Raw genomic sequence first — 26,961 nt, 5'->3', positions numbered from 1 at the left:
GTTTAATTATTGTCTAGGAAATAACGCTGACAACCACCTACAGTGAGGCACTTACAATGGAAGTCAATAGTGAGATTTACTGATAAATTTACTGATAAATTTGATATGACGTTAAACTGCATTTCATCTTCATTGAAACAGTCACAGTGTCGCATGTTCATGTGTAATTTATAGCACTTTATAAAGGAACGTTTGTAATCGCTTCATTATTCTGAAAGCTGATGGAATGAATTTCTCTCACTAAACGATTTTCAAAGAAATGTTTTTTGAAGGGGATTCTCAAATACAGAAGGAATATTATTTTTATTTAAATGCATGTGTAGTTTATAACATAAATGGTGATTGCGCACATCTCAAGATTGTTAGAGGGATATTTTTTTTTATTTTCTCACGTACGTCGCAATCAAATATGTTTTCTAAATGATTCTTTAAAGTGTTTCTCACAGGCCACTGCTGGATGATATAATGCGAGTCATTAATAGCCAATCAAACTCCTGCATGATGCAATCTGCTCAATTCATTCTGTGAGAGTTTAATGACAGATTACTAACGAACAGACATGGAGATGCAGCCGCTGTGAGTGAACTGTCCCTCAGTGTCGATTACTGCTATTGTCATGCTCAGTTGTTTTGATCATAGCTCATAATCTGTGTTTGTGTGATTTACTGTTTAGAAGTTAGAAGTTGACACGAAATTAAAATTCTGTCATCATTAACTCACCCTCATGTTGTCCCAAACTTGTAGAACTTTCTGTCTTCTGAGATGTTAGGCAGAATGTTCAAGCTGCTCTTTTCCATACAATGAACGTGAATGGGGACTGATGCTGTCGAGCTCCAAAAAGGACAAAAAAAAAAAATAAAAAAAATAAATAAATACAATAAATCACCATCAAAGTACATCAAACAGAAGTCCTCGACATGACTGGTGCAGTTTATTTTCTAGTCTTTTAAAGTCATACTGTAGCTTGACACCTTGTCCACACCAGGCTCGATGCGACACCACAATATTAATACACTAAAATTAGGATAATTGACAATAAAGTGTAGAAAACCAAGCGATTACAGACATAACAGTCTGTTTATTGAACGCAACTTATTTTCTCACACAGGCTCTGTGACGCTTTTTACGGCAAGCCCTGAGGGGATAAATACACAATCACACACATACACAGGGCAAAGTTACATTATGAATGGCATCCTTATTCAGTCTGTTACTTTTTTTATGTTCAAGCAGTACTCCTGTTGTTATTTTGCCGATCTCCACGTGACACGGAAGTGGAGAGAATGAGCCGCTATGTCTCCCCTCTGCCAATCAGAGCTCTGACTGAAGAGAGCGAGACCTCAAGCACAACATTCGGTAGGTGTGTGACATGGCCAAAAACTCTGATTAACATGGAAAAGATACATTTTCACGTCACATCTGGTTAGGACACGGTGTTATGTGAGGAACAGACGTCGTTAGGTGTTCACCTTAACTCTCAAATCACATTTGCATCCATGTATATCAATCATATATCATGTATAGATGCTAGAGGTCGTCCGATTGTGGATTTTACCGATACCGATAACTAAGTTGGGCAGTACCTGCCGATTACCGATTAATCAACCGAATGAAAAGAAGAACACTCAATGTAAAATAGTGCTGAACTTTATTACAAAAATAAACAGTACTAACTGAACCATGAAAATGTGTTGTAATTTTTTGAATGAAATAAATATATAAATATTAATATATATGAACTAATATTCAAATTATAAAGTCAGCTGATTTTTAAATTGACGTTGTTTCCTTAGTCCACAAGAGGGCGCAATAAATACATAACCCATTCAGCACTGTTATATTATTGCATAGAACATTCTGGCTGTTAAAAAAAGAGCATTTCATTTTCAACTAATGTGCATAAAATAAATAAATAAAACGTTTTAGTTGGTCCATATTCTCAAATGTTAATTCAAAAGTAAAATGAGGGGGGGAAACGCTTCAACAGACAGTTCACATGATGTTACACTTGCACTGATTCCTACTACTCCAGACTCAAGCTTCATAATAACAGCGAAATACAACATTGTTTTTTATTCAGTACAGTTGTATGTAGAGTAGCAATATTCACAGATAGCAGTGGTATCCGGCTGAACTCGGTGGTGAAGCGGCTCAGACTATGAGCACAGGCCAGGGGCTGTTCAATCAGACGAAACACAACAGACTGGAACCAAACGCCAAGATCTCGAGACACACATTTCCAAGTCAACATCTTTCCTGAAAAACATCTTTCCTGACAAAGCATTTAAACAACTCATTGCTTAATCTGAGAAACGCTTATAAGAAAGCAAGACGCAATGGCCAAAGACCTCCACCAAATGTAAGGGGCTGTTCACACTGAACGCTTTTGCAACCATCCATTTGTTTTTCTTTGTAAACATGCGCTAGACGAACATCTTTGTTTCCCTTTGTTTTTGTTTATTCAGCATCTCATGCAGCAGCGCTGTTTTTAGATGATGTGTCTAATTAAAAAGAACTTTAAAGCATATTGAGACCTGCTTTCTGTTAAACTGTATTTGTTGTGCTGAAGTCATCATATTACAGTGAGGATAAACATTTTTTTAGCGTTTCTGATTTGTTTATACATTTCTCTCGGCTGCATGAAGATATTAATTTGCTTTCTCACGTCACTAGCTTTAAATATGCAACTTAGCTGGCTAACGAATGCATAAACTTGACCAGCTGGATATAAACTAATGCAAAAAGATGGTAATAGATGGCAACAATCGTGACATTTAAACATTTGGGTAGGACTTGTATGTGTATTTTTGTCACATTGTTCTAACTGCTTGAGGTTAGCTTTAATGTAAGCATCCTCTCAGCCTTGTTGGCAAACATACTGCTGTTCTCTATTAATGCAGCATTCATTACTTTATAATGAAATGACATAGTGTACTGTAGTGTACTGTATACATATATTTTCGTTGTTGATGTTTTAAATGCGCATCTTAAGTGTTCCGCTCCAAGTAATCTCACGTGTCAAAACAAACACCACAAGGCATCAGTGAAGTGATAGTTTTTATTTCACCTCTAGAGGCCGCTCTCATACTGTATAATGACAGCGGTCCCTTCCCAGCCACTCCAGCACCGGATGCAACGGGGAAAAATCTGTGTGGATTTTTGCCAATAACCAATAGTTCCAGAAATCTGTTATCATCGGCAAAATGGATATATCGGTCGACCTCTAATAAATGCATTAACATTTAATTTACATTTAGTCATTTAGCAGATGCTTTAATCCAATGTGACTTACAAATGAGACACATAGTAAGCAATTTTTCATACAAAGTTGAACAATATCTGCAGTATAGGACTGCCAAGTTTCCACAGTGGCTGGAGTAAAGATGCTAGCACAGAAGAAAGAGACAGACAAGGATTTTTTTTATTTATTTTTTGCACATTAAGTGCAGGTTAAGTGCAGTAGTAAGTGCAAACAGATGTGTTTTCAGCTGGTACTTGAATGTTGAGAAGGTAACAGCAGATTGTGTGGAGGTTGGAAGTTCATTCCACCACAGTGGAACAGAGAAAGTAAAAGATTGTGAAATAGACTTTGAGCCTCTTTTTGATGGGACCACCAGGCGACGCTCGTTCATAGACCACAGAGAGTGAGCTGGAGCATAGAACTGAAGAAGTGAATTGAAGTAAGTGTGTGCGGTTCCATTGGCTGTCCTGAAGGCCAGAGTCAAAGCCTTGAATTTGATGCGGGCAGCTACAAGAGTTGAAATCAAGAGTGGGGTGGCATGAGCCCTTTTTTGCTGATTGAAAACCAGAGGCGCTGCTGCATTCTGGACCATCTGCAATGGCTTAATTGTGTTAACTGGAAGGCCAGCCAACAGAGCATTGCAGTAGTCCAGTCTTGAAATTACCAGAGATTGGACCAGGAGCTGTGTAGCATATTCAGACAGGAAAGGTCTGATTTTCCTGATGTTGAAAAGCACGAATCTGCAAGACCGGGCAGTTGATGAGATGTGTGCAGTGAAATTAAGCTAGTCATTTACCACCACTCCCAGGTTCCGGGCTGTTCTGGTTTGTGTTCGTGTAGTTGAACCAAGATGAAATGTGAGGTTGTGGTCAACAGATGGGTTGGCTGGGATCACAAGGAGTTCTGTCTTGGCAAGGTTGAGCTGAAGGTGTCATTCCTTCATCCAGGCCAAAATGTCCAAGATGCAGGCAGAGATACAAGCTGAGAAAGTAGGGTCATCAGGCTGGAACGACAGGTAGAGCTGCGTATCATCTGCATAGCAGTGGTAGGAAAATCCATGTTCTCAATGACCGGTCCGTGTGATGTTGTGTACATTGAGAAGAGAAGGGGTCCAAGCACTGATCCTTGAGGAACCCCAGTGGTCAGCTGGTGTGTCTTGGACACCTCTCCTCTCCAGGATACCTTGAATAATCTGCCAGTGAGATATGACTCAAACCATCCAAGTGCAGTTCCTGTGATGCCCAGGTCAGAGAGGGTGGACCGTAGGATCTTGTGGTTCACTGTGTCAAAGGCAGCAGACAAGTCAAGGAGGATGAGGACGGATGATAAGGTAGGCTCTCGCCAGACACAGGGTTTCAGCTACTCACAAGAGGGCAGTCTCTGTTGAGTGTCTTTTTTTGAAGCCAGACTGATGTCTGTCGAGTAGGTTGTTCTGTGAGAGAGAAGCAGACAACTGGTTGAATGCGACCCTCTCAAGAGTTTTAGACAGGAAGGGTAGGAGAGAGACCGGTCTGTAGTTGTAGACTACTGTGGGGTTATGTGTTGTTTTTTTAAGCAGTGGGGTTACTCGAGCCTGCTTGAATGTATTGGGGAAGTTTTCTGTTGTGAGAGATGTGTTGATAATGTGTGTGAGTACGGGTAAGATCGATGGAGAGGCAGCTTGCATAAGATGTGCGGGGATAGGGTCAAGTGGACTGGTTGTTGGAAGGTTAGAAAGAAACACTTTGGAGACCTCAGTCTTGGAGAGAGAAGAGAAAGAGGAAAACAGAGGATGGGATGTTGGAAGAGAGTGGCTGTGGGTGTTAGGTGTAGAGAACTGGCTACTGATGCTCACTACTTTGTCAGTAAAAAATGTGGCAAAGTTATCAGCAGTCAGAGAAGTAGTAGGATGTGGTGGAGGAGGATAGAGAAGAGATGAGAAAGCTGAAAATATTTTATATGAATCTGAAGTGTTACTGATCTTGCTCTGGTAATAATCAAGTTTAGCAGCAGAAATTCTAGTGGAAAAAGAGGAGAGAAGTAATTGATATTTACACAGGTCAGCAGGGTCTTTTGACTTGTGCCACTTTCTCTCTGCAGCCCTCAGCTTGATTCGGTGATCACAAAGTGTCTCCGACAGCCAGGGGCTGGAGGGTTTGGCATGTGCTGGACTGGAGGTAAGAGGACAGACACTATCAAGGCAAGAATTTAATGTTGAGCAAAGAGCCTTTGTAGCTTCATTTAAATCAAGTGAAGAGAAATGGTTAGTGGAGGAAGGGATTCAGAGACTATGGAAGAGAAGCGAGTTGGTGAGCGAGTGTAAAGATTGCGGCGGAAGGAGACCATAGGTGGAGTAAGAGGTAAAGAAGAAGGGAGGGTAACAGAAAACTGGATGAAGAAATGGTCAGATATATGTAGAGGGGTAACAAGGGAATTATTGGAGATACAATTACATGTAAGGATGAGATCTAGCTGTTTCCCTGCTCTGTGAGTTGCAGGGGTGTAAGGTCAAATGACAGCTACTTGAGGTTTTTCCAGGTGGATGTTAAAGTCCCCAAGGACCACCAGCAGAGTGCCGTCCTCAGGGAATGAGGACAGCAATACATCTAGCTCTTCAACAAAGTTGCCTAGTTGACCTGAGGGGCGATATCCAAAAAGTGGATTTTAGCAGGATTAGTGGCAGTATTGGCATGATATTCAAAAGTTGTGTTATTGCACAGAGAAGAGAGCAGAGTGAATTTCCATGAGTTTGAAATGAGCAAACTGGTTCCCCCACCCCGCCCAGTCAGACGAGGGGTGTGGGTGAAAGTGAAGTCATTTGAGAGAGCTGAGCGAGTTGCAGTGTTGTCTCTGCAGACCCATGTCTCAGTCAGAGCCAAAACATTGAGTTTTGACTGACTGGCAAATGCTGGAATGAAGTCAGCTTTGTTGACAGCTGACTGGCAGTTGCACAGTCCAACAGAGATAGAGAGGGGCTGTGGAGAGGCAGTGCTAAGTGACTTAAGGTGCTCTGGAATGCGTAGTCTACAGCGTGCGTGTAGATTTTCAGTACAGGAATGTACTGAAAACACACAATTACGAGTAGAATAAAGAAGAACTGTGAGAAAAAGAGAGAAGGGGGCAAAACTTAGTGTAGTGGCTGGCTCCTTGTTGGTGTCCTTGCTCGGTGGACTCATGCAGGTAGACTCGCAGGTCTTTAACCGAGATAGGTTTACACACAAAGAGGACTGCGCTCAAGGGCTGCCGCTTCTGTTACAGTTCTCTCACTAATTAAGTACTAATTAGCAACTCAAAGTCAAAAAGTGTCAAAAGCCATTAATGCATAAACTGTCATTTCTTCTTGCGAGTGTCATAACATGATGCACCAGACTTGAATATGCGGATATACACGTGAGATTTGAGAGGGGAAGATTTTTAGAGAATAACAATTAAAATTTGGTCTGTTCATCACACAGTCGCTATTAGATGGTTTCAGAATACATGGAATATTGCACACAAATCATTTAGAGTACAAAAAGTAGCATGTGCACATCCAAAACATTTTATGCAGGTGCAAGATCAAAAATCAATGCAGAAAACAATAAAATAGGGACCGCACACTGCTGATCATGCTCTCACAGAATTTTAATAAGTACAACGTTTCGACCGCTTAGGTCTTTGTCAATAAGTACAACGTTTTGACCGCTTAGGTCTTTGTCAATAAGTACAACGTTTCGACCGCTTAGGTCTTTGTCAATAAGTACAACATTTCGACCGCTTAGGTCTTTGTCAATAAGTACAACATTTCGACCGCTTAGGTCTTTGTCAATAAGTACAACGTTTTGACCACTTAGGTCTTGACAATAAGTACAACGTTTCGACCGCTTAGGTCTTTGTCAATAAGTACAACATTTCGACCGCTTAGGTCTTTGTCAATAAGTACAACATTTCGACCGCTTAGGTCTTTGTCAGTAAGTACAATGTTTCGACCGCTTAGGTCTTTGACATAAGTACAACATTTCGACCACTTAGGTCTTTGACAATAAGTACAACGTTTCGACCGCTTAGGTCTTTGTCAATAAGTACAACGTTTCGACCCCTTAGGTCTTTGTCAATAAGTACAACGTTTCGACCACTTAGGTCTTTGTCAATAAGTACAACGTTTCGACCGCTTAGGTCTTTGACATAAGTACAACGTTTCGACCGTTTAGGTCTTTGACATAAGTACAACATTTCGACCACTTAGGTCTTTGACAATAAGTACAACGTTTCGACCGCTTAAGTCTTTGACATAGTACAATGTTTCGACCGCTTAGGTCTTTGACATAAGTACAACATTTCGACCACTTAGGTCTTTGACAATAAGTACAATGTTTCGACCGCTTAGGTCTTTGTCAATAAGTACAACGTTTCGACCCCTTAGGTCTTTGTCAATAAGTACAACGTTTCGACCACTTAGGTCTTTGTCAATAAGTACAACGTTTCGACCGCTTAGGTCTTTGACATAAGTACAACGTTTCGACCGTTTAGGTCTTTGACATAGTACAACATTTCGACCGCTTAGGTCTTTGACATAAGTACAACATTTCGACCACTTAAGTCTTTGACATAGTACAACATTTCGACCGCTTAGGTCTTTGACATAAGTACAACATTTCGACCACTTAGGTCTTTGACATAAGTTCAACATTTCGACCGCTTAGGTCTTTGTCAATAAGTACAACGTTTCAACCGCTTAGGTCTTTGACATAAGTACAACATTTTGACCGCTTAGGTCTTTGTCAATATGTACAACGTTTTGACCGCTAAGGTCTTTGTCAATATGTACAACGTTTTGACCGCTTAGGTCTTTGTCAATAAATACAACATTTCGACCACTTAGGTCTTTGTCATAAGTACAACGTTTCGACCGATTTGGTCTTTGTCAATAAGTACAACGTTTCGACCCCTTAGGTCTTTGTCAATAAGTACAACGTTTCGACCACTTAGGTCTTTGTCAATAAGTACAACGTTTCGACCGCTTAGGTCTTTGACATAAGCACAACGTTTCGACCGCTTAGGTCTTTGTCAATAAGTACAACGTTTTGACCGCTTAGGTCTTTGTCAATAAGTACAACGTTTCGACCGCTTAGGTCTTTGACATAAGTACAACATTTCGACCACATAGGTCTTTGACAATAAGTACAACGTTTCGACCGCTTAAGTCTTTGACATAGTACAACATTTCGACCGCTTAGGTCTTTGACATAAGTACAACATTTCGACCACTTAGGTCTTTGACATAAGTTCAACATTTCGACCACATAGGTCTTTGACAATAAGTACAACGTTTCGACCACTTAAGTCTTTGACATAGTACAACATTTCGACCGCTTAGGTCTTTGACATAAGTACAACATTTCGACCACTTAGGTCTTTGACATAAGTTCAACATTTCGACCGCTTAGGTCTTTGTCAATAAGTACAACGTTTTGACCGCTTAGGTCTTTGTCAATATGTACAACGTTTTGACCGCTTAGGTCTTTGTCAATAAGTACAACATTTCGACCACTTAGGTCTTTGTGATAAGTACAACGTTTCGACCGATTTGGTCTTTGTCAATAAGTACAACGTTTCGACCCCTTAGGTCTTTGTCAATAAGTACAACGTTTCGACCACTTAGGTCTTTGTCAATAAGTACAACGTTTCGACCGCTTAGGTCTTTGTCAATAAGTACAACATTTCGACCGCTTAGGTCTTTGTCAGTAAGTACAATGTTTCGACCGCTTAGGTCTTTGACATAAGTACAACATTTCGACCACTTAGGTCTTTGACAATAAGTACAACGTTTCGACCGCTTAGGTCTTTGTCAATAAGTACAACGTTTCGACCCCTTAGGTCTTTGTCAATAAGTACAACGTTTCGACCACTTAGGTCTTTGTCAATAAGTACAACGTTTCGACCGCTTAGGTCTTTGACATAAGTACAACGTTTCGACCGTTTAGGTCTTTGACATAAGTACAACATTTCGACCACTTAGGTCTTTGACAATAAGTACAACGTTTCGACCGCTTAAGTCTTTGACATAGTACAATGTTTCGACCGCTTAGGTCTTTGACATAAGTACAACATTTCGACCACTTAGGTCTTTGACAATAAGTACAATGTTTCGACCGCTTAGGTCTTTGTCAATAAGTACAACGTTTCGACCCCTTAGGTCTTTGTCAATAAGTACAAGGTTTCGACCACTTAGGTCTTTGTCAATAAGTACAACGTTTCGACCGCTTAGGTCTTTGACATAAGTACAACGTTTCGACCGTTTAGGTCTTTGACATAGTACAACATTTCGACCGCTTAGGTCTTTGACATAAGTACAACATTTCGACCACTTAAGTCTTTGACAATAAGTACAATGTTTCGACCGCTTAGGTCTTTGTCAATAAGTACAACGTTTCGACCGCTTAGGTCTTTGTCAATAAGTACAACATTTCGACCGCTTAGGTCTTTGACATAAGTACAACATTTCGACCACTTAGGTCTTTGACAATAAGTACAACGTTTCGACCGCTTAGGTCTTTGTCAATAAGTACAACGTTTCGACCCCTTAGGTCTTTGTCAATAAGTACAACGTTTCGACCACTTAGGTCTTTGTCAATAAGTACAACGTTTCGACCGCTTAGGTCTTTGACATAAGTACAACGTTTCGACCGTTTAGGTCTTTGACATAAGTACAACATTTCGACCACTTAGGTCTTTGACAATAAGTACAACGTTTCGACCGCTTAAGTCTTTGACATAGTACAATGTTTCGACCGCTTAGGTCTTTGACATAAGTACAACATTTCGACCACTTAGGTCTTTGACAATAAGTACAATGTTTCGACCGCTTAGGTCTTTGTCAATAAGTACAACGTTTCGACCCCTTAGGTCTTTGTCAATAAGTACAACGTTTCGACCACTTAGGTCTTTGTCAATAAGTACAACGTTTCGACCGCTTAGGTCTTTGACATAAGTACAACGTTTCGACCGTTTAGGTCTTTGACATAGTACAACATTTCGACCGCTTAGGTCTTTGACATAAGTACAACATTTCGACCACTTAAGTCTTTGACATAGTACAACATTTCGACCGCTTAGGTCTTTGACATAAGTTCAACATTTCGACCGCTTAGGTCTTTGTCAATAAGTACAACGTTTCAACCGCTTAGGTCTTTGACATAAGTACAACATTTTGACCGCTTAGGTCTTTGTCAATATGTACAACGTTTTGACCGCTTAGGTCTTTGTCAATATGTACAACGTTTTGACCGCTTAGGTCTTTGTCAATAAGTACAACATTTCGACCACTTAGGTCTTTGTCATAAGTACAACGTTTCGACCGATTTGGTCTTTGTCAATAAGTACAACGTTTCGACCCCTTAGGTCTTTGTCAATAAGTACAACGTTTCGACCACTTAGGTCTTTGTCAATAAGTACAACGTTTCGACCGCTTAGGTCTTTGACATAAGTACAACGTTTCGACCGTTTAGGTCTTTGACATAGTACAACATTTCGACCGCTTAGGTCTTTGACATAAGTACAACATTTCGACCACTTAAGTCTTTGACATAGTACAACATTTCGACCGCTTAGGTCTTTGACATAAGTACAACATTTCGACCACTTAGGTCTTTGACATAAGTTCAACATTTCGACCGCTTAGGTCTTTGTCAATAAGTACAACGTTTCAACCGCTTAGGTCTTTGACATAAGTACAACATTTTGACCGCTTAGGTCTTTGTCAATATGTACAACGTTTTGACCGCTTAGGTCTTTGTCAATATGTACAACGTTTTGACCGCTTAGGTCTTTGTCAATAAGTACAACATTTCGACCACTTAGGTCTTTGTCATAAGTACAACGTTTCGACCGATTTGGTCTTTGTCAATAAGTACAACGTTTCGACCCCTTAGGTCTTTGTCAATAAGTACAACGTTTCGACCACTTAGGTCTTTGTCAATAAGTACAACGTTTCGACCGCTTAGGTCTTTGACATAAGTACAACGTTTCGACCGCTTAGGTCTTTGTCAATAAGTACAACGTTTTGACCGCTTAGGTCTTTGTCAATAAGTACAACGTTTCGACCGCTTAGGTCTTTGACATAAGTACAACATTTCGACCACATAGGTCTTTGACAATAAGTACAACGTTTCGACCGCTTAAGTCTTTGACATAGTACAACATTTCGACCGCTTAGGTCTTTGACATAAGTACAACATTTCGACCACTTAGGTCTTTGACATAAGTTCAACATTTCGACCACATAGGTCTTTGACAATAAGTACAACGTTTCGACCGCTTAAGTCTTTGACATAGTACAACATTTCGACCGCTTAGGTCTTTGACATAAGTACAACATTTCGACCACTTAGGTCTTTGACATAAGTTCAACATTTCGACCGCTTAGGTCTTTGTCAATAAGTACAACGTTTTGACCGCTTAGGTCTTTGTCAATATGTACAACGTTTTGACCGCTTAGGTCTTTGTCAATAAGTACAACATTTCGACCACTTAGGTCTTTGTGATAAGTACAACGTTTCGACCGATTTGGTCTTTGTCAATAAGTACAACGTTTCGACCCCTTAGGTCTTTGTCAATAAGTACAACGTTTCGACCACTTAGGTCTTTGTCAATAAGTACAACGTTTCGACCGCTTAGGTCTTTGTCAATAAGTACAACATTTCGACCGCTTAGGTCTTTGTCAGTAAGTACAATGTTTCGACCGCTTAGGTCTTTGACATAAGTACAACATTTCGACCACTTAGGTCTTTGACAATAAGTACAACGTTTCGACCGCTTAGGTCTTTGTCAATAAGTACAACGTTTCGACCCCTTAGGTCTTTGTCAATAAGTACAACGTTTCGACCACTTAGGTCTTTGTCAATAAGTACAACGTTTCGACCGCTTAGGTCTTTGACATAAGTACAACGTTTCGACCGTTTAGGTCTTTGACATAAGTACAACATTTCGACCACTTAGGTCTTTGACAATAAGTACAACGTTTCGACCGCTTAAGTCTTTGACATAGTACAATGTTTCGACCGCTTAGGTCTTTGACATAAGTACAACATTTCGACCACTTAGGTCTTTGACAATAAGTACAATGTTTCGACCGCTTAGGTCTTTGTCAATAAGTACAACGTTTCGACCCCTTAGGTCTTTGTCAATAAGTACAACGTTTCGACCACTTAGGTCTTTGTCAATAAGTACAACGTTTCGACCGCTTAGGTCTTTGACATAAGTACAACGTTTCGACCGTTTAGGTCTTTGACATAGTACAACATTTCGACCGCTTAGGTCTTTGACATAAGTACAACATTTCGACCACTTAAGTCTTTGACATAGTACAACATTTCGACCGCTTAGGTCTTTGACATAAGTACAACATTTCGACCACTTAGGTCTTTGACATAAGTTCAACATTTCGACCGCTTAGGTCTTTGTCAATAAGTACAACGTTTCAACCGCTTAGGTCTTTGACATAAGTACAACATTTTGACCGCTTAGGTCTTTGTCAATATGTACAACGTTTTGACCGCTTAGGTCTTTGTCAATATGTACAACGTTTTGACCGCTTAGGTCTTTGTCAATAAGTACAACATTTCGACCACTTAGGTCTTTGTCATAAGTACAACGTTTCGACCGATTTGGTCTTTGTCAATAAGTACAACGTTTCGACCCCTTAGGTCTTTGTCAATAAGTACAACGTTTCGACCACTTAGGTCTTTGTCAATAAGTACAACGTTTCGACCGCTTAGGTCTTTGACATAAGTACAACGTTTCGACCGCTTAGGTCTTTGTCAATAAGTACAACGTTTTGACCGCTTAGGTCTTTGTCAATAAGTACAACGTTTCGACCGCTTAGGTCTTTGACATAAGTACAACATTTCGACCACATAGGTCTTTGACAATAAGTACAACGTTTCGACCGCTTAAGTCTTTGACATAGTACAACATTTCGACCGCTTAGGTCTTTGACATAAGTACAACATTTCGACCACTTAGGTCTTTGACATAAGTACAACATTTCGACCACTTAGGTCTTTGACATAAGTTCAACATTTCGACCGCTTAGGTCTTTGTCAATAAGTACAACGTTTTGACCGCTTAGGTCTTTGTCAATATGTACAACGTTTTGACCGCTTAGGTCTTTGTCAATAAGTACAACATTTCGACCACTTAGGTCTTTGTGATAAGTACAACGTTTCGACCGATTTGGTCTTTGTCAATAAGTACAACGTTTCGACCCCTTAGGTCTTTGTCAATAAGTACAACGTTTCGACCGTTTAGGTCTTTGACATAAGTACAACATTTCGACCACTTAGGTCTTTGACAATAAGTACAACGTTTCGACCGCTTAAGTCTTTGACATAGTACAATGTTTCGACCGCTTAGGTCTTTGACATAAGTACAACATTTCGACCACTTAGGTCTTTGACAATAAGTACAATGTTTCGACCGCTTAGGTCTTTGTCAATAAGTACAACGTTTCGACCCCTTAGGTCTTTGTCAATAAGTACAACGTTTCGACCACTTAGGTCTTTGTCAATAAGTACAACGTTTCGACCGCTTAGGTCTTTGATGATAAGTACAACGTTTCGACCGATTTAGGTCTTTGACAATAAGTACAACATTTCGACCGCTTAGGTCTTTGACAATAAGTACAACATTTCGACCACTTAGGTCTTTGACAATAAGTACAATGTTTCGACCGCTTAGGTCTTTGTCAATAAGTACAACGTTTCGACCGCTTAGGTCTTTGTCAATAAGTACAACATTTCGACCGCTTAGGTCTTTGACATAAGTACAACATTTCGACCACTTAGGTCTTTGACAATAAGTACAACGTTTCGACCGCTTAGGTCTTTGTCAATAAGTACAACGTTTCGACCCCTTAGGTCTTTGTCAATAAGTACAACGTTTCGACCACTTAGGTCTTTGTCAATAAGTACAACGTTTCGACCGCTTAGGTCTTTGACATAAGTACAACGTTTCGACCGTTTAGGTCTTTGACATAAGTACAACATTTCGACCACTTAGGTCTTTGACAATAAGTACAACGTTTCGACCGCTTAAGTCTTTGACATAGTACAATGTTTCGACCGCTTAGGTCTTTGACATAAGTACAACATTTCGACCACTTAGGTCTTTGACAATAAGTACAATGTTTCGACCGCTTAGGTCTTTGTCAATAAGTACAACGTTTCGACCCCTTAGGTCTTTGTCAATAAGTACAACGTTTCGACCACTTAGGTCTTTGTCAATAAGTACAACGTTTCGACCGCTTAGGTCTTTGACATAAGTACAACGTTTCGACCGTTTAGGTCTTTGACATAGTACAACATTTCGACCGCTTAGGTCTTTGACATAAGTACAACATTTCGACCACTTAAGTCTTTGACAATAAGTACAATGTTTCGACCGCTTAGGTCTTTGTCAATAAGTACAACGTTTCGACCGCTTAGGTCTTTGTCAATAAGTACAACATTTCGACCGCTTAGGTCTTTGACATAAGTACAACATTTCGACCACTTAGGTCTTTGACAATAAGTACAACGTTTCGACCGCTTAGGTCTTTGTCAATAAGTACAACGTTTCGACCCCTTAGGTCTTTGTCAATAAGTACAACGTTTCGACCACTTAGGTCTTTGTCAATAAGTACAACGTTTCGACCGCTTAGGTCTTTGACATAAGTACAACGTTTCGACCGTTTAGGTCTTTGACATAAGTACAACATTTCGACCACTTAGGTCTTTGACAATAAGTACAACGTTTCGACCGCTTAAGTCTTTGACATAGTACAATGTTTCGACCGCTTAGGTCTTTGACATAAGTACAACATTTCGACCACTTAGGTCTTTGACAATAAGTACAATGTTTCGACCGCTTAGGTCTTTGTCAATAAGTACAACGTTTCGACCCCTTAGGTCTTTGTCAATAAGTACAACGTTTCGACCACTTAGGTCTTTGTCAATAAGTACAACGTTTCGACCGCTTAGGTCTTTGACATAAGTACAACGTTTCGACCGTTTAGGTCTTTGACATAGTACAACATTTCGACCGCTTAGGTCTTTGACATAAGTACAACATTTCGACCACTTAAGTCTTTGACATAGTACAACATTTCGACCGCTTAGGTCTTTGACATAAGTTCAACATTTCGACCGCTTAGGTCTTTGTCAATAAGTACAACGTTTCAACCGCTTAGGTCTTTGACATAAGTACAACATTTTGACCGCTTAGGTCTTTGTCAATATGTACAACGTTTTGACCGCTTAGGTCTTTGTCAATATGTACAACGTTTTGACCGCTTAGGTCTTTGTCAATAAGTACAACATTTCGACCACTTAGGTCTTTGTCATAAGTACAACGTTTCGACCGATTTGGTCTTTGTCAATAAGTACAACGTTTCGACCCCTTAGGTCTTTGTCAATAAGTACAACGTTTCGACCACTTAGGTCTTTGTCAATAAGTACAACGTTTCGACCGCTTAGGTCTTTGACATAAGTACAACGTTTCGACCGTTTAGGTCTTTGACATAGTACAACATTTCGACCGCTTAGGTCTTTGACATAAGTACAACATTTCGACCACTTAAGTCTTTGACATAGTACAACATTTCGACCGCTTAGGTCTTTGACATAAGTACAACATTTCGACCACTTAGGTCTTTGACATAAGTTCAACATTTCGACCGCTTAGGTCTTTGTCAATAAGTACAACGTTTCAACCGCTTAGGTCTTTGACATAAGTACAACATTTTGACCGCTTAGGTCTTTGTCAATATGTACAACGTTTTGACCGCTTAGGTCTTTGTCAATATGTACAACGTTTTGACCGCTTAGGTCTTTGTCAATAAGTACAACATTTCGACCACTTAGGTCTTTGTCATAAGTACAACGTTTCGACCGATTTGGTCTTTGTCAATAAGTACAACGTTTCGACCCCTTAGGTCTTTGTCAATAAGTACAACGTTTCGACCACTTAGGTCTTTGTCAATAAGTACAACGTTTCGACCGCTTAGGTCTTTGACATAAGTACAACGTTTCGACCGCTTAGGTCTTTGTCAATAAGTACAACGTTTTGACCGCTTAGGTCTTTGTCAATAAGTACAACGTTTCGACCGCTTAGGTCTTTGACATAAGTACAACATTTCGACCACATAGGTCTTTGACAATAAGTACAACGTTTCGACCGCTTAAGTCTTTGACATAGTACAACATTTCGACCGCTTAGGTCTTTGACATAAGTACAACATTTCGACCACTTAGGTCTTTGACATAAGTTCAACATTTCGACCACATAGGTCTTTGACAATAAGTACAACGTTTCGACCGCTTAAGTCTTTGACATAGTACAACATTTCGACCGCTTAGGTCTTTGACATAAGTACAACATTTCGACCACTTAGGTCTTTGACATAAGTTCAACATTTCGACCGCTTAGGTCTTTGTCAATAAGTACAACGTTTTGACCGCTTAGGTCTTTGTCAATATGTACAACGTTTTGACCGCTTAGGTCTTTGTCAATAAGTACAACATTTCGACCACTTAGGTCTTTGTGATAAGTACAACGTTTCGACCGATTTGGTCTTTGTCAATAAGTACAACGTTTCGACCCCTTAGGTCTTTGTCAATAAGTACAACGTTTCGACCACTTAGGTCTTTGTCAATAAGTACAACGTTTCGACCGCTTAGGTCTTTGTCAATAAGTACAACATTTCGACCGCTTAGGTCTTTGTCAGTAAGTACAATGTTTCGACCGCTTAGGTCTTTGACATAAGTACAACATTTCGACCACTTAGGTCTTTGACAATAAGTACAACGTTTCGACCGCTTAGGTCTTTGTCAATAAGTACAACGTTTCGACCCCTTAGGTCTTTGTCAATAAGTACAACGTTTCGACCACTTAGGTCTTTGTCAATAAGTACAACGTTTCGACCGCTTAGGTCTTTGACATAAGTACAACGTTTCGACCGTTTAGGTCTTTGACATAAGTACAACATTTCGACCACTTAGGTCTTTGACAATAAGTACAACGTTTCGACCGCTTAAGTCTTTGACATAGTACAATGTTTCGACCGCTTAGGTCTTTGACATAAGTACAACATTTCGACCACTTAGGTCTTTGACAATAAGTACAATGTTTCGACCGCTTAGGTCTTTGTCAATAAGTACAACGTTTCGACCCCTTAGGTCTTTGTCAATAAGTACAACGTTTCGACCACTTAGGTCTTTGTCAATAAGTACAACGTTTCGACCGCTTAGGTCTTTGACATAAGTACAACGTTTCGACCGTTTAGGTCTTTGACATAGTACAACATTTCGACCGCTTAGGTCTTTGACATAAGTACAACATTTCGACCACTTAAGTCTTTGACATAGTACAACATTTCGACCGCTTAGGTCTTTGACATAAGTACAACATTTCGACCACTTAGGTCTTTGACATAAGTTCAACATTTCGACCGCTTAGGTCTTTGTCAATAAGTACAACGTTTCAACCGCTTAGGTCTTTGACATAAGTACAACATTTTGACCGCTTAGGTCTTTGTCAATATGTACAACGTTTTGACCGCTTAGGTCTTTGTCAATATGTACAACGTTTTGACCGCTTAGGTCTTTGTCAATAAGTACAACATTTCGACCACTTAGGTCTTTGTCATAAGTACAACGTTTCGACCGATTTGGTCTTTGTCAATAAGTACAACGTTTCGACCCCTTAGGTCTTTGTCAATAAGTACAACGTTTCGACCACTTAGGTCTTTGTCAATAAGTACAACGTTTCGACCGCTTAGGTCTTTGACATAAGTACAACGTTTCGACCGCTTAGGTCTTTGTCAATAAGTACAACGTTTTGACCGCTTAGGTCTTTGTCAATAAGTACAACGTTTCGACCGCTTAGGTCTTTGACATAAGTACAACATTTCGACCACATAGGTCTTTGACAATAAGTACAACGTTTCGACCGCTTAAGTCTTTGACATAGTACAACATTTCGACCGCTTAGGTCTTTGACATAAGTACAACATTTCGACCACTTAGGTCTTTGACATAAGTACAACATTTCGACCACTTAGGTCTTTGACATAAGTTCAACATTTCGACCGCTTAGGTCTTTGTCAATAAGTACAACGTTTTGACCGCTTAGGTCTTTGTCAATATGTACAACGTTTTGACCGCTTAGGTCTTTGTCAATAAGTACAACATTTCGACCACTTAGGTCTTTGTGATAAGTACAACGTTTCGACCGATTTGGTCTTTGTCAATAAGTACAACGTTTCGACCCCTTAGGTCTTTGTCAATAAGTACAACGTTTCGACCACTTAGGTCTTTGTCAATTATTACAACGTTTCGACCGCTTAGGTCTTTGTCAATAAGTACAACGTTTTGACCGCTTAGGTCTTTGACATAAGTACAACATTTCGACCACATAGGTCTTTGACAATAAGTACAACGTTTCGACCGCTTAAGTCTTTGACATAGTACAACATTTCGACCGCTTAGGTCTTTGTCAATAAGTACAACATTTCGACCACTTAGGTCTTTGACATAAGTTCAACATTTCGACCACATAGGTCTTTGACAATAAGTACAACGTTTCGACCGCTTAAGTCTTTGACATAGTACAACATTTCGACCGCTTAGGTCTTTGACATAAGTACAACATTTCGACCACTTAGGTCTTTGACATAAGTTCAACATTTCGACCGCTTAGGTCTTTGTCAATAAGTACAACGTTTCAACCGCTTAGGTTTTTGACATAAGTACAACATTTTGACCGCTTAGGTCTTTGTCAATATGTACAACATTTCGACCGCTTAGGTCTTTGTCAATAAGTACAACGTTTTGACCGCTTAGGTCTTTGACATAAGTACAACATTTCGACCACATAGGTCTTTGACAATAAGTACAACGTTTCGACCGCTTAAGTCTTTGACATAGTACAACATTTCGACCGCTTAGGTCTTTGACATAAGTACAACATTTCGACCACTTAGGTCTTTGACATAAGTTCAACATTTCGACCGCTTAGGTCTTTGTCAATAAGTACAACGTTTCAACCGCTTAGGTCTTTGACATAAGTACAACATTTTGACCGCTTAGGTCTTTGTCAATATGTACAACGTTTTGACCGCTTATGGTCTTTGTCAATAAGTACAACATTTCGACCACTTAGGTCTTTGTCATAAGTACAACATTTCGACCACTTAGGTCTTTGTCATAAGTACAATGTTTTGACCGCTTAGGTCTTTGTCATAAGTACAACATTTCGACCACTTAGGTCTTTGACATAAGTTCAGCATTTCGACCGCTTAGGTCTTTGTCAATAAGTACAACGTTTCAACCGCTTAGGTCTTTGACATAAGTACAAAATTTCGACCACATAGGTCTTTGACAATAAGTACAACGTTTCGACCGCTTAAGTCTTTGACATAGTACAGCATTTCGACCGCTTAGGTCTTTGACATAAGTACAACATTTCGACCACTTAGGTCTTTGACAATAAGTACAACGTTTCGACCGCTTAAGTCTTTGACATAGTACAACATTTCGACCGCTTAGGTCTTTGACATAAGTTCAACATTTCGACCGCTTAGGTCTTTGACAATAAGTACAACGTTTCGACCGCTTAGGTCTTTGACATAAGTACAACATTTCGACCACATAGGTCTTTGACAATAAGTACAACGTTTCGACCGCTTAAGTCTTTGACATAGTACAACATTTCGACCGCTTAGGTCTTTGACATAAGTACAACATTTCGACCACTTAGGTCTTTGACATAAGTTCAACATTTCGACCGCTTAGGTCTTTGTCAATAAGTACAACGTTTCAACCGCTTAGGTCTTTGTCAATATGTACAACGTTTTGACCGCTTAGGTCTTTGTCAATAAGTACAACATTTCGACCACTTAGGTCTTTGTCATAAGTACAACATTTCGACCACTTAGGTCTTTGACATAAGTTCAACATTTCGACCGCTTAGGTCTTTGTCAATAAGTACAACGTTTCAACCGCTTAGGTCTTTGTCAATATGTACAACGTTTTGACCGCTTAGGTCTTTGTCAATAAGTACAACATTTCGACCACTTAGGTCTTTGTCATAAGTACAACATTTCGACCACTTAGGTCTTTGTCATAAGTACAATGTTTTGACCGCTTAGGTCTTTGTCATAAGTACAACGTTTCGACCGCTTAGGTCTTTGTCATAAGTACAAAGTTTCCACCGCTTAGGCCTTTGTCAATAAGTACAACGTTTCGACCGCTTAGGTCTTTGTCAATAAGTACAACGTTTCGACCGCTTAGGTCTTTGTCATTTAGACCAGAAATTTTCAAATCTATTAATGCCAAGTACCCCCAAATTTGATGATACCTTTGTAAGGGACCCCATGTGTGAGAAAAGTAGTAAACATCATATTATAAAGAATCCTTGTGTGCAAAATTAAATAATTGTCTTTTATATTGTCACTGTACCAAAGCCAAAATAAATTACTAAAATATAATTTGGAAAATATTTACTTCTAATTAAGTTGTAATTGTAAATTGTAAATCTGAGTTGTAATACTGCCTGTAATTAAGACAGTGTATCTTTCGTATGCTGGAGGAATGTTATTTATAAAGATGTATAAACCCCAAGAGAAACGTTTTCCATTCAACTCAATAAAAATATAGATAATTAATAAAAAATATTTTATTTTAAATATTTATATTTATTGTGAAAAGTGCTATATAAATACATTTGTAAAACTTTACAATAACACAGTAAATATTGTTTCAAAGTCGCTTTACAGAGAATAGTCAATTACAACCCTTATTTCTTACAAAAGAGATTACATTTCTTATTTCTTAGACATAAGATACAAATAGTTTTTTCTTAATAAATTATATGAAAATTTCGGTATTTCTTACTATGGATGTCAAGACAATAAAATCATCATGATTACTCTTATGATTTCAGAATGAAATCAACATTTGTACACTTTTTGTTTTGTGACTCCAGTTTGAAAACCCCAGATTTAGACTACAGTTATGATATTTAAGTTTATTAGATGGTGTTTTGGTTCTTTTTGGAGCATTTTGACAGGCCTTGGTCATTTTAATACTCCTCAAAATAAATCCTTTTGTGTTTTTCGAGGAAGAAGGAAAGTCATATGGGTTTGGAACAACATAAGGGGGAGTGAAGGATGACAAAATTTACATTTTTGGGTGAACTATCCCTTTTAGCTTGATCTGTTTCTGTGTAGTTTGCATTGAATTCAATGTGTTAAAACAAAGGTGTTTTCAAACTGTTTAATGGCAGTATGGCGAGAAACTCTCTTGTGTAAAAAAAAAAGACAGCTATACTGTACATTTTCATCCATAAAGACCCATTTATTCTGTTTGTGAAAGATATAGGACTGCACATTTATGACAAAAATCATAATTGCCGATTATTTCCTTCGATATTGTAATTGCGATTATTAATTTACATTAATAGAATTTACATTAAAATACTTATTTTGTTTGGGGCAGCTGCATGCCATATTCTTTATGTAGGCTATGTATCAAAACAAGCCAAGAACTGTGTTCCTGAATTGCATTATTTTTTTAACTGCATGAAAAACAAAGTGTTATTCACATTTTTTATAAATTATGCACAGTATAATTTAGATAATGAGAATAACTGATATGCATTTAGACTAATTTAAACACCGCTGATTTGCCTTTGCATTCATGCACAAAACTGCCCAAAAACTATGTTTGTAAATAGAAAATTCTGGTGAAATGGGAGTACACCTACTGTAAATGGAATGCAGTAATTGACACTTTTCACAATTATATAACTGCGAAAGCTGTAATAGTAATCTTGATTATTTTTTCAATTAATTGTGCAGCCCTAGAAAGATAGTAAGTTAACATCAGAACACGTTGTTTGCAAAATTAAGTAATTAGCTTTTATGTTGTCGTACAAAAGCCAAAACAAATGATGAATGAAAAAGCTTTTTTTTAAAAACTTTTTTATGTTGAGATCCAATATAAGAAATTACTGTTAGCAAGAGAAAAAATTTCAATTAAACTGAATTTTATTTGCAGAGTGATTTTCAAAATAAATGCCAAAGCAGCTTTATATAGAGAATATTTCCTCACAATAACTCCCTAGAAAGTCAAGTCATTTTTATTTGTATTGCACTTTTCACAACACACATCATTTCAAAGCAGCTTTACAGGAAATCATGCATTAACAGAAAATTAAACTGCAATATCTGTAAAGTCTTAGAGTCATCATTGTGTAGTTTGATTAATATGATTGTAAATTATGCATAAAAATAAATAATTAAATAATAATTGTATTTAGACCCCCAGTGAGCAAGCTGAAGGTGACTGTGTCAAGGAACACAAAACTCCATAAGATGTTGATTAATGGAGAAAAATAACCTTGAGAGAAACCAGACTCACTGTGGGGGCCAGTTCCCCTCTGACTAACATCATGAATATAATGACAATATTACTTATGAATAGTGCAAGTCATGATTTAAAATTAGTAAACTAAGTAAGTGTTAAGGGTTAGTGTTTAAACAAAGATTTTTATGAACTGTAAGATTAATGACTAATGTCTTTGAAGTTCATCTGGATTAACTGCAGAAGTTCACATTGATGCATTGTCCTTTGTTAGTTGGCTGATGAAGGCTTTTGTTGGCATTTAAATGATAGTCTATGTATTCCATTATAAGAGTGTAGTCCATCATTAGACCGAGGTGATGCAGGCAGAGATCAATGAGGTGCATCACAGTTCAACCGGCAGGTCATTTCGGTGAGGTCTATCATAAGTCCAAGGTTCAGGCAGTGACATATGAAGTATCCCATGTCTTATTGGTTGGAGTTGGCATCAGTGCATCCTCTGAAGTCCATCGTAATAGACTGAAGTGATGTCTGGCTAGCACCGGCTGCATTTAGTCGTCATCACTCAGAGACACGTAGCAGTGGAGTCCGACACCAAGCAGGAACAGAGCTGGTTAACCACGGGATATGAATCCCGGTATTCTGGTAACCTCGGGATATGAATCCCGAGGTTGAGACAGGGAAACAAATAGAATAATATTAGTATAGATGTCATTCAATTTGTTGCAGAGTTATAAATCATGATCAATGTTTCTGGTTCCGGCAGACCTAACTAATTGTGAGTTGATGGATAAATTAGGTGTATGCCTGAATAAATAGATGAGTCTTTAGTCTCGACTTAAACTGAGTGAGTGTGTCTGCATCCCAAACAGTGTTAGGGAGACTATTCCATAGTTTAGGAGCCAAATATGAAAATGATCTACCTCCTTTTGTGGATTTTGATATTCTAGGAACTATTAACTGGCCAGAATTTTGTGATTGTAATGAACGTGATGGAATATAGTGTGTCAGAAGGTCACTTAAGTACTGTGGAGATAGACCATTCAAAGTTTTGTATGTAATTAACAGAATTTTAAAATGAATATGAAATTTAACAGGTAGCCAATATAACGAAGATAAAATGGGGCTAATATGATCATATTTCTTGGTTCTCGTCAGCACTCTGGCAGCTGCATTTTGAACCAATTGAAGTTTATTTATTGAACTTGCTGGACATCCTCCCAGTAATGCATTACAATAATCTAGTCTTGAGGTCATGAATGCATGAATTAGTTTTTCGGCATCAGCAACAGAGAGCATGTGTCGTAATTTAGCAATATTTCTGAGGTGGAAGAATGCCGTTCTACAAACATTGGAAATTTGATTTTTAAAGGACAGATTGGTATCAAATATAACACTTCTTCGCTGTTCTTCGCTGTTGAAGACGATGTAACAGTACATCCATCAAGAGTCAAATTATATTTTAGCAGCTTATTTTTAGAGGTTTTTGGTCCAATAAATATTACCTCTGTTTTGTCAGAATTGTGTAGAAGGAAATTTCTGGCAATCCAATCTTTGATTTCATTGATACGCTCTGCTAATTTGAAGAATTATGAATTTTCGTTGGGTTTAGAAAAAATATAAAATGGGTTGGGATCAGAGGCCCTAAAACTGATCTCTGTGGCACTCCATACTTAACTTTTGTTTGATTTGACAATTCCTCATTTACATAGACAAAGTGTTAGCGGTCTGATAAATCGGACCTAAACCATGCTAATGCAAGTCCACTAATGCCAATATAATTCTCCAGCCTATTCAAGAGAATGTCGTGATCTATCGTGTCGAAGGCAGCACTAAGATCTAAAAGCACTAGAAGTGAAATGCAGCTGCGATCAGATGATAAGAGCAAGTCATTTGTAACTCTGATAAGTGCAGTCTCTGTACTGTGATGGGGCCTAAATCCTGACTGAAATTCTTCATATATACAATTTCCCTGTAGAAATGAACATAGTTGGGAGGACACTACCTTTTCTAGTATTTTCGACATAAACGGGAGATTTGAAATCGGTCTGTAATTAGCCAATTCCCCAGGATCAAGCTGTGGCTTCTTAATAAGGGGTTTGATAACTGCCATTTTAAAGTTTCTTGGGACATGTCCTAAGGATAGCGAGGAGTTAATAATATTAAGAAAATGTTCTGAGATTACAGGGAATACCTCTTTTAAGAGCTTAGTTGGTATTGGATTTAACATACATGTTGTGGCTTTTGATGTTTCGATAAGTTTTGTTAGCTCTTCAATTTTTTAACCAATTTAGCCACAGTACTGAATAAACACCTAGGATTGTTGTGGTTATTTTTTATGAGTTTGCTAAAATATACTGACCTGGCAGCTACAGCCTGTAGCTACAGACACTATCCTTCCATGCACCGCGAAATACCTCTAATTTTGTGTTCTTCCACTTGTGCTCCATTTTCCAAGCTGCTCTCTTGAGAGCATGAGTGTGATCATTGTACCATGGCGCGGGGCTTTTTTCTTTAATTTTCTTTAATCGAAGGGGGGCAACACTATCAAGAGTGCTAGAGAAGACTATATTTATATTTTCTGTTATTACATCAAGTTCTTCTAGACTTTTAGGCTTACTGAGTATATGAGATAAATCTGGAAGATTATTAGTGAAGCTATCTTTAGTGGTTGAAAGAATAGTTCTACCAGAACAATAGCATGGTGTAGATTGAGTGACATTAGCTGATCGCAGCAAACAAGAGACGAGGTAATGATCCGAGATGTCATCGCTCTGCGGCAGAATTTCTATAGTATCACCATCAACTCCATATGACAGAATGTAATCTAGCGTATGATTATGGCGATGAGTTGGTCCTGTCACATTTTGTCTGACTCCAAGAGAGTTGAGAATATTGATAAATGCTAATCCCAATGTGTCATTTTCATTATCAGTGTGAATGTTGAAGTCACCAACAATTAAAGCTCTATCTACAGTAACTACAAGATCTGATAGAAAATGTGCAAATTCACCAAGGAAATCAGAATACGGCCCAGGTGATCTATATACTGTAGCAAGGGCAAAATATGACAGAGATTTTTTATTTATATCTGATGGTGTCACATTAAGCAATATTAGTTCAAAAGACTTAAACTTATATCCTGTCCTCTGAGTAACACCAAAAACTGTAAATTGTAGCAACACCTCCTCCTCGACCCTTCAGACGAGGCTCATGTTTATAACAATAACCTGGGGAGTAGATTCATTTAAACTAATATATTCATCCGGTTTAAGCCAGGTTTCAGTCAAACAGAGTGCATCCAAACTATGATCTGTAATAATTTCATTTATAATGAGTGTTTTGGTAAAAAGAGATCTAATGTTTAGTTAATGTTTTAGAAAGATTATAGGAGATAAATATTTTTCGCAAAACTAAATGCACATTTGTTTTCATCCTTAATTATAACTATGGGTGTCAATAGAACAAAATAATCAAGACCCATGTCTTGATTTCTGACCATTCTTTAGAAAGCAGAAATAAATGGTAAAACTGTTAAATTAATTAAATGTTAACTCTTTTGTTTTTCCACACTTTTTTTTCTCTGAAATTGTCCACAGACTCCAGTTCATAAACCCGTGTGTTAAAGTTAGTTTCTCTGTGGTGTTCAGGTGAACGGACGGGATCTGTCACGAGCGAGTCATGAAGAAGCGGTTGAAGCGTTCCGCAGTGCTAAAGACCCGATCGTGGTGCAGGTGCTCAGACGGACACCTCTCGCCCGGGGTCAGGGGTCATCAGGAGACGCACAGGTGGTGGATGTGTGCACACAGACGGAAATCACATTTGAGCACATCATGGCATTGGCTAAACTCCGCCCTACAACGCCACCTGTGCCCGATATCTGCCCATTCCTCTTATCAGACAGGTAAGAACAACTGAATCCAACTTCTAACCATAGAAGAAGAAAGTTCTTGCACACTTGAAAGCATCATGAAGTTTCCTCGAAGACTGTGGTAACCTAAAGCACTTGTTTACTCATTTATATTAGCTAATTCTCTTTTTCCCATTCTGGAGTTCCTCTCAAAAGAGAACCAAAGCTGGAGCAAGATAAAATTTTGCAGGAGTATGTGGGTTTCTTCCCTGGAGACAGAAACTGTAAGACATACTGCGCTTGATGCTGGGAAGATAATTGAAAGCATGTGAGCTCAGGGAGGGTGTGAGGAGACAATTAAGGCTTAAAAATGGTCTTTTGATAATTCATAGAATCACATTTATCACCTGCTCAAGAGCCGTGTTTTTTGCTGATTAGACTTTTGAATTCCTTTGCCCTTGTAGATAAAAGCATGGTGCTCGGCAGTATAAGTTATCCTCAGCTTTAGATAA

At 38.7% G+C, this 26,961-nt stretch overlaps 1 protein-coding gene across 1 annotated transcript in view; it reads left to right on the top strand.

Moving 5' to 3' along the window:
• LOC127437137 (PDZ domain-containing RING finger protein 4-like) overlaps window positions 1-26,961 on the top strand; it is a 92,429-nt gene that overhangs the window by 43,216 nt on the left and 22,252 nt on the right. The window contains exon 2 of the mRNA XM_051691846.1: window positions 26,250-26,503. Within this exon, the coding sequence (XP_051547806.1) occupies window positions 26,250-26,503 (254 nt within the window). The remainder of the gene's footprint in view (window positions 1-26,249; window positions 26,504-26,961) is intronic.

This window comes from Myxocyprinus asiaticus, chromosome 48, assembly GCF_019703515.2.
Source record: "Myxocyprinus asiaticus isolate MX2 ecotype Aquarium Trade chromosome 48, UBuf_Myxa_2, whole genome shotgun sequence".
NCBI classification, from domain to species: domain Eukaryota; kingdom Metazoa; phylum Chordata; class Actinopteri; order Cypriniformes; family Catostomidae; genus Myxocyprinus; species Myxocyprinus asiaticus.
This window is presented reverse-complemented; position numbering and strand designations above follow the sequence as displayed.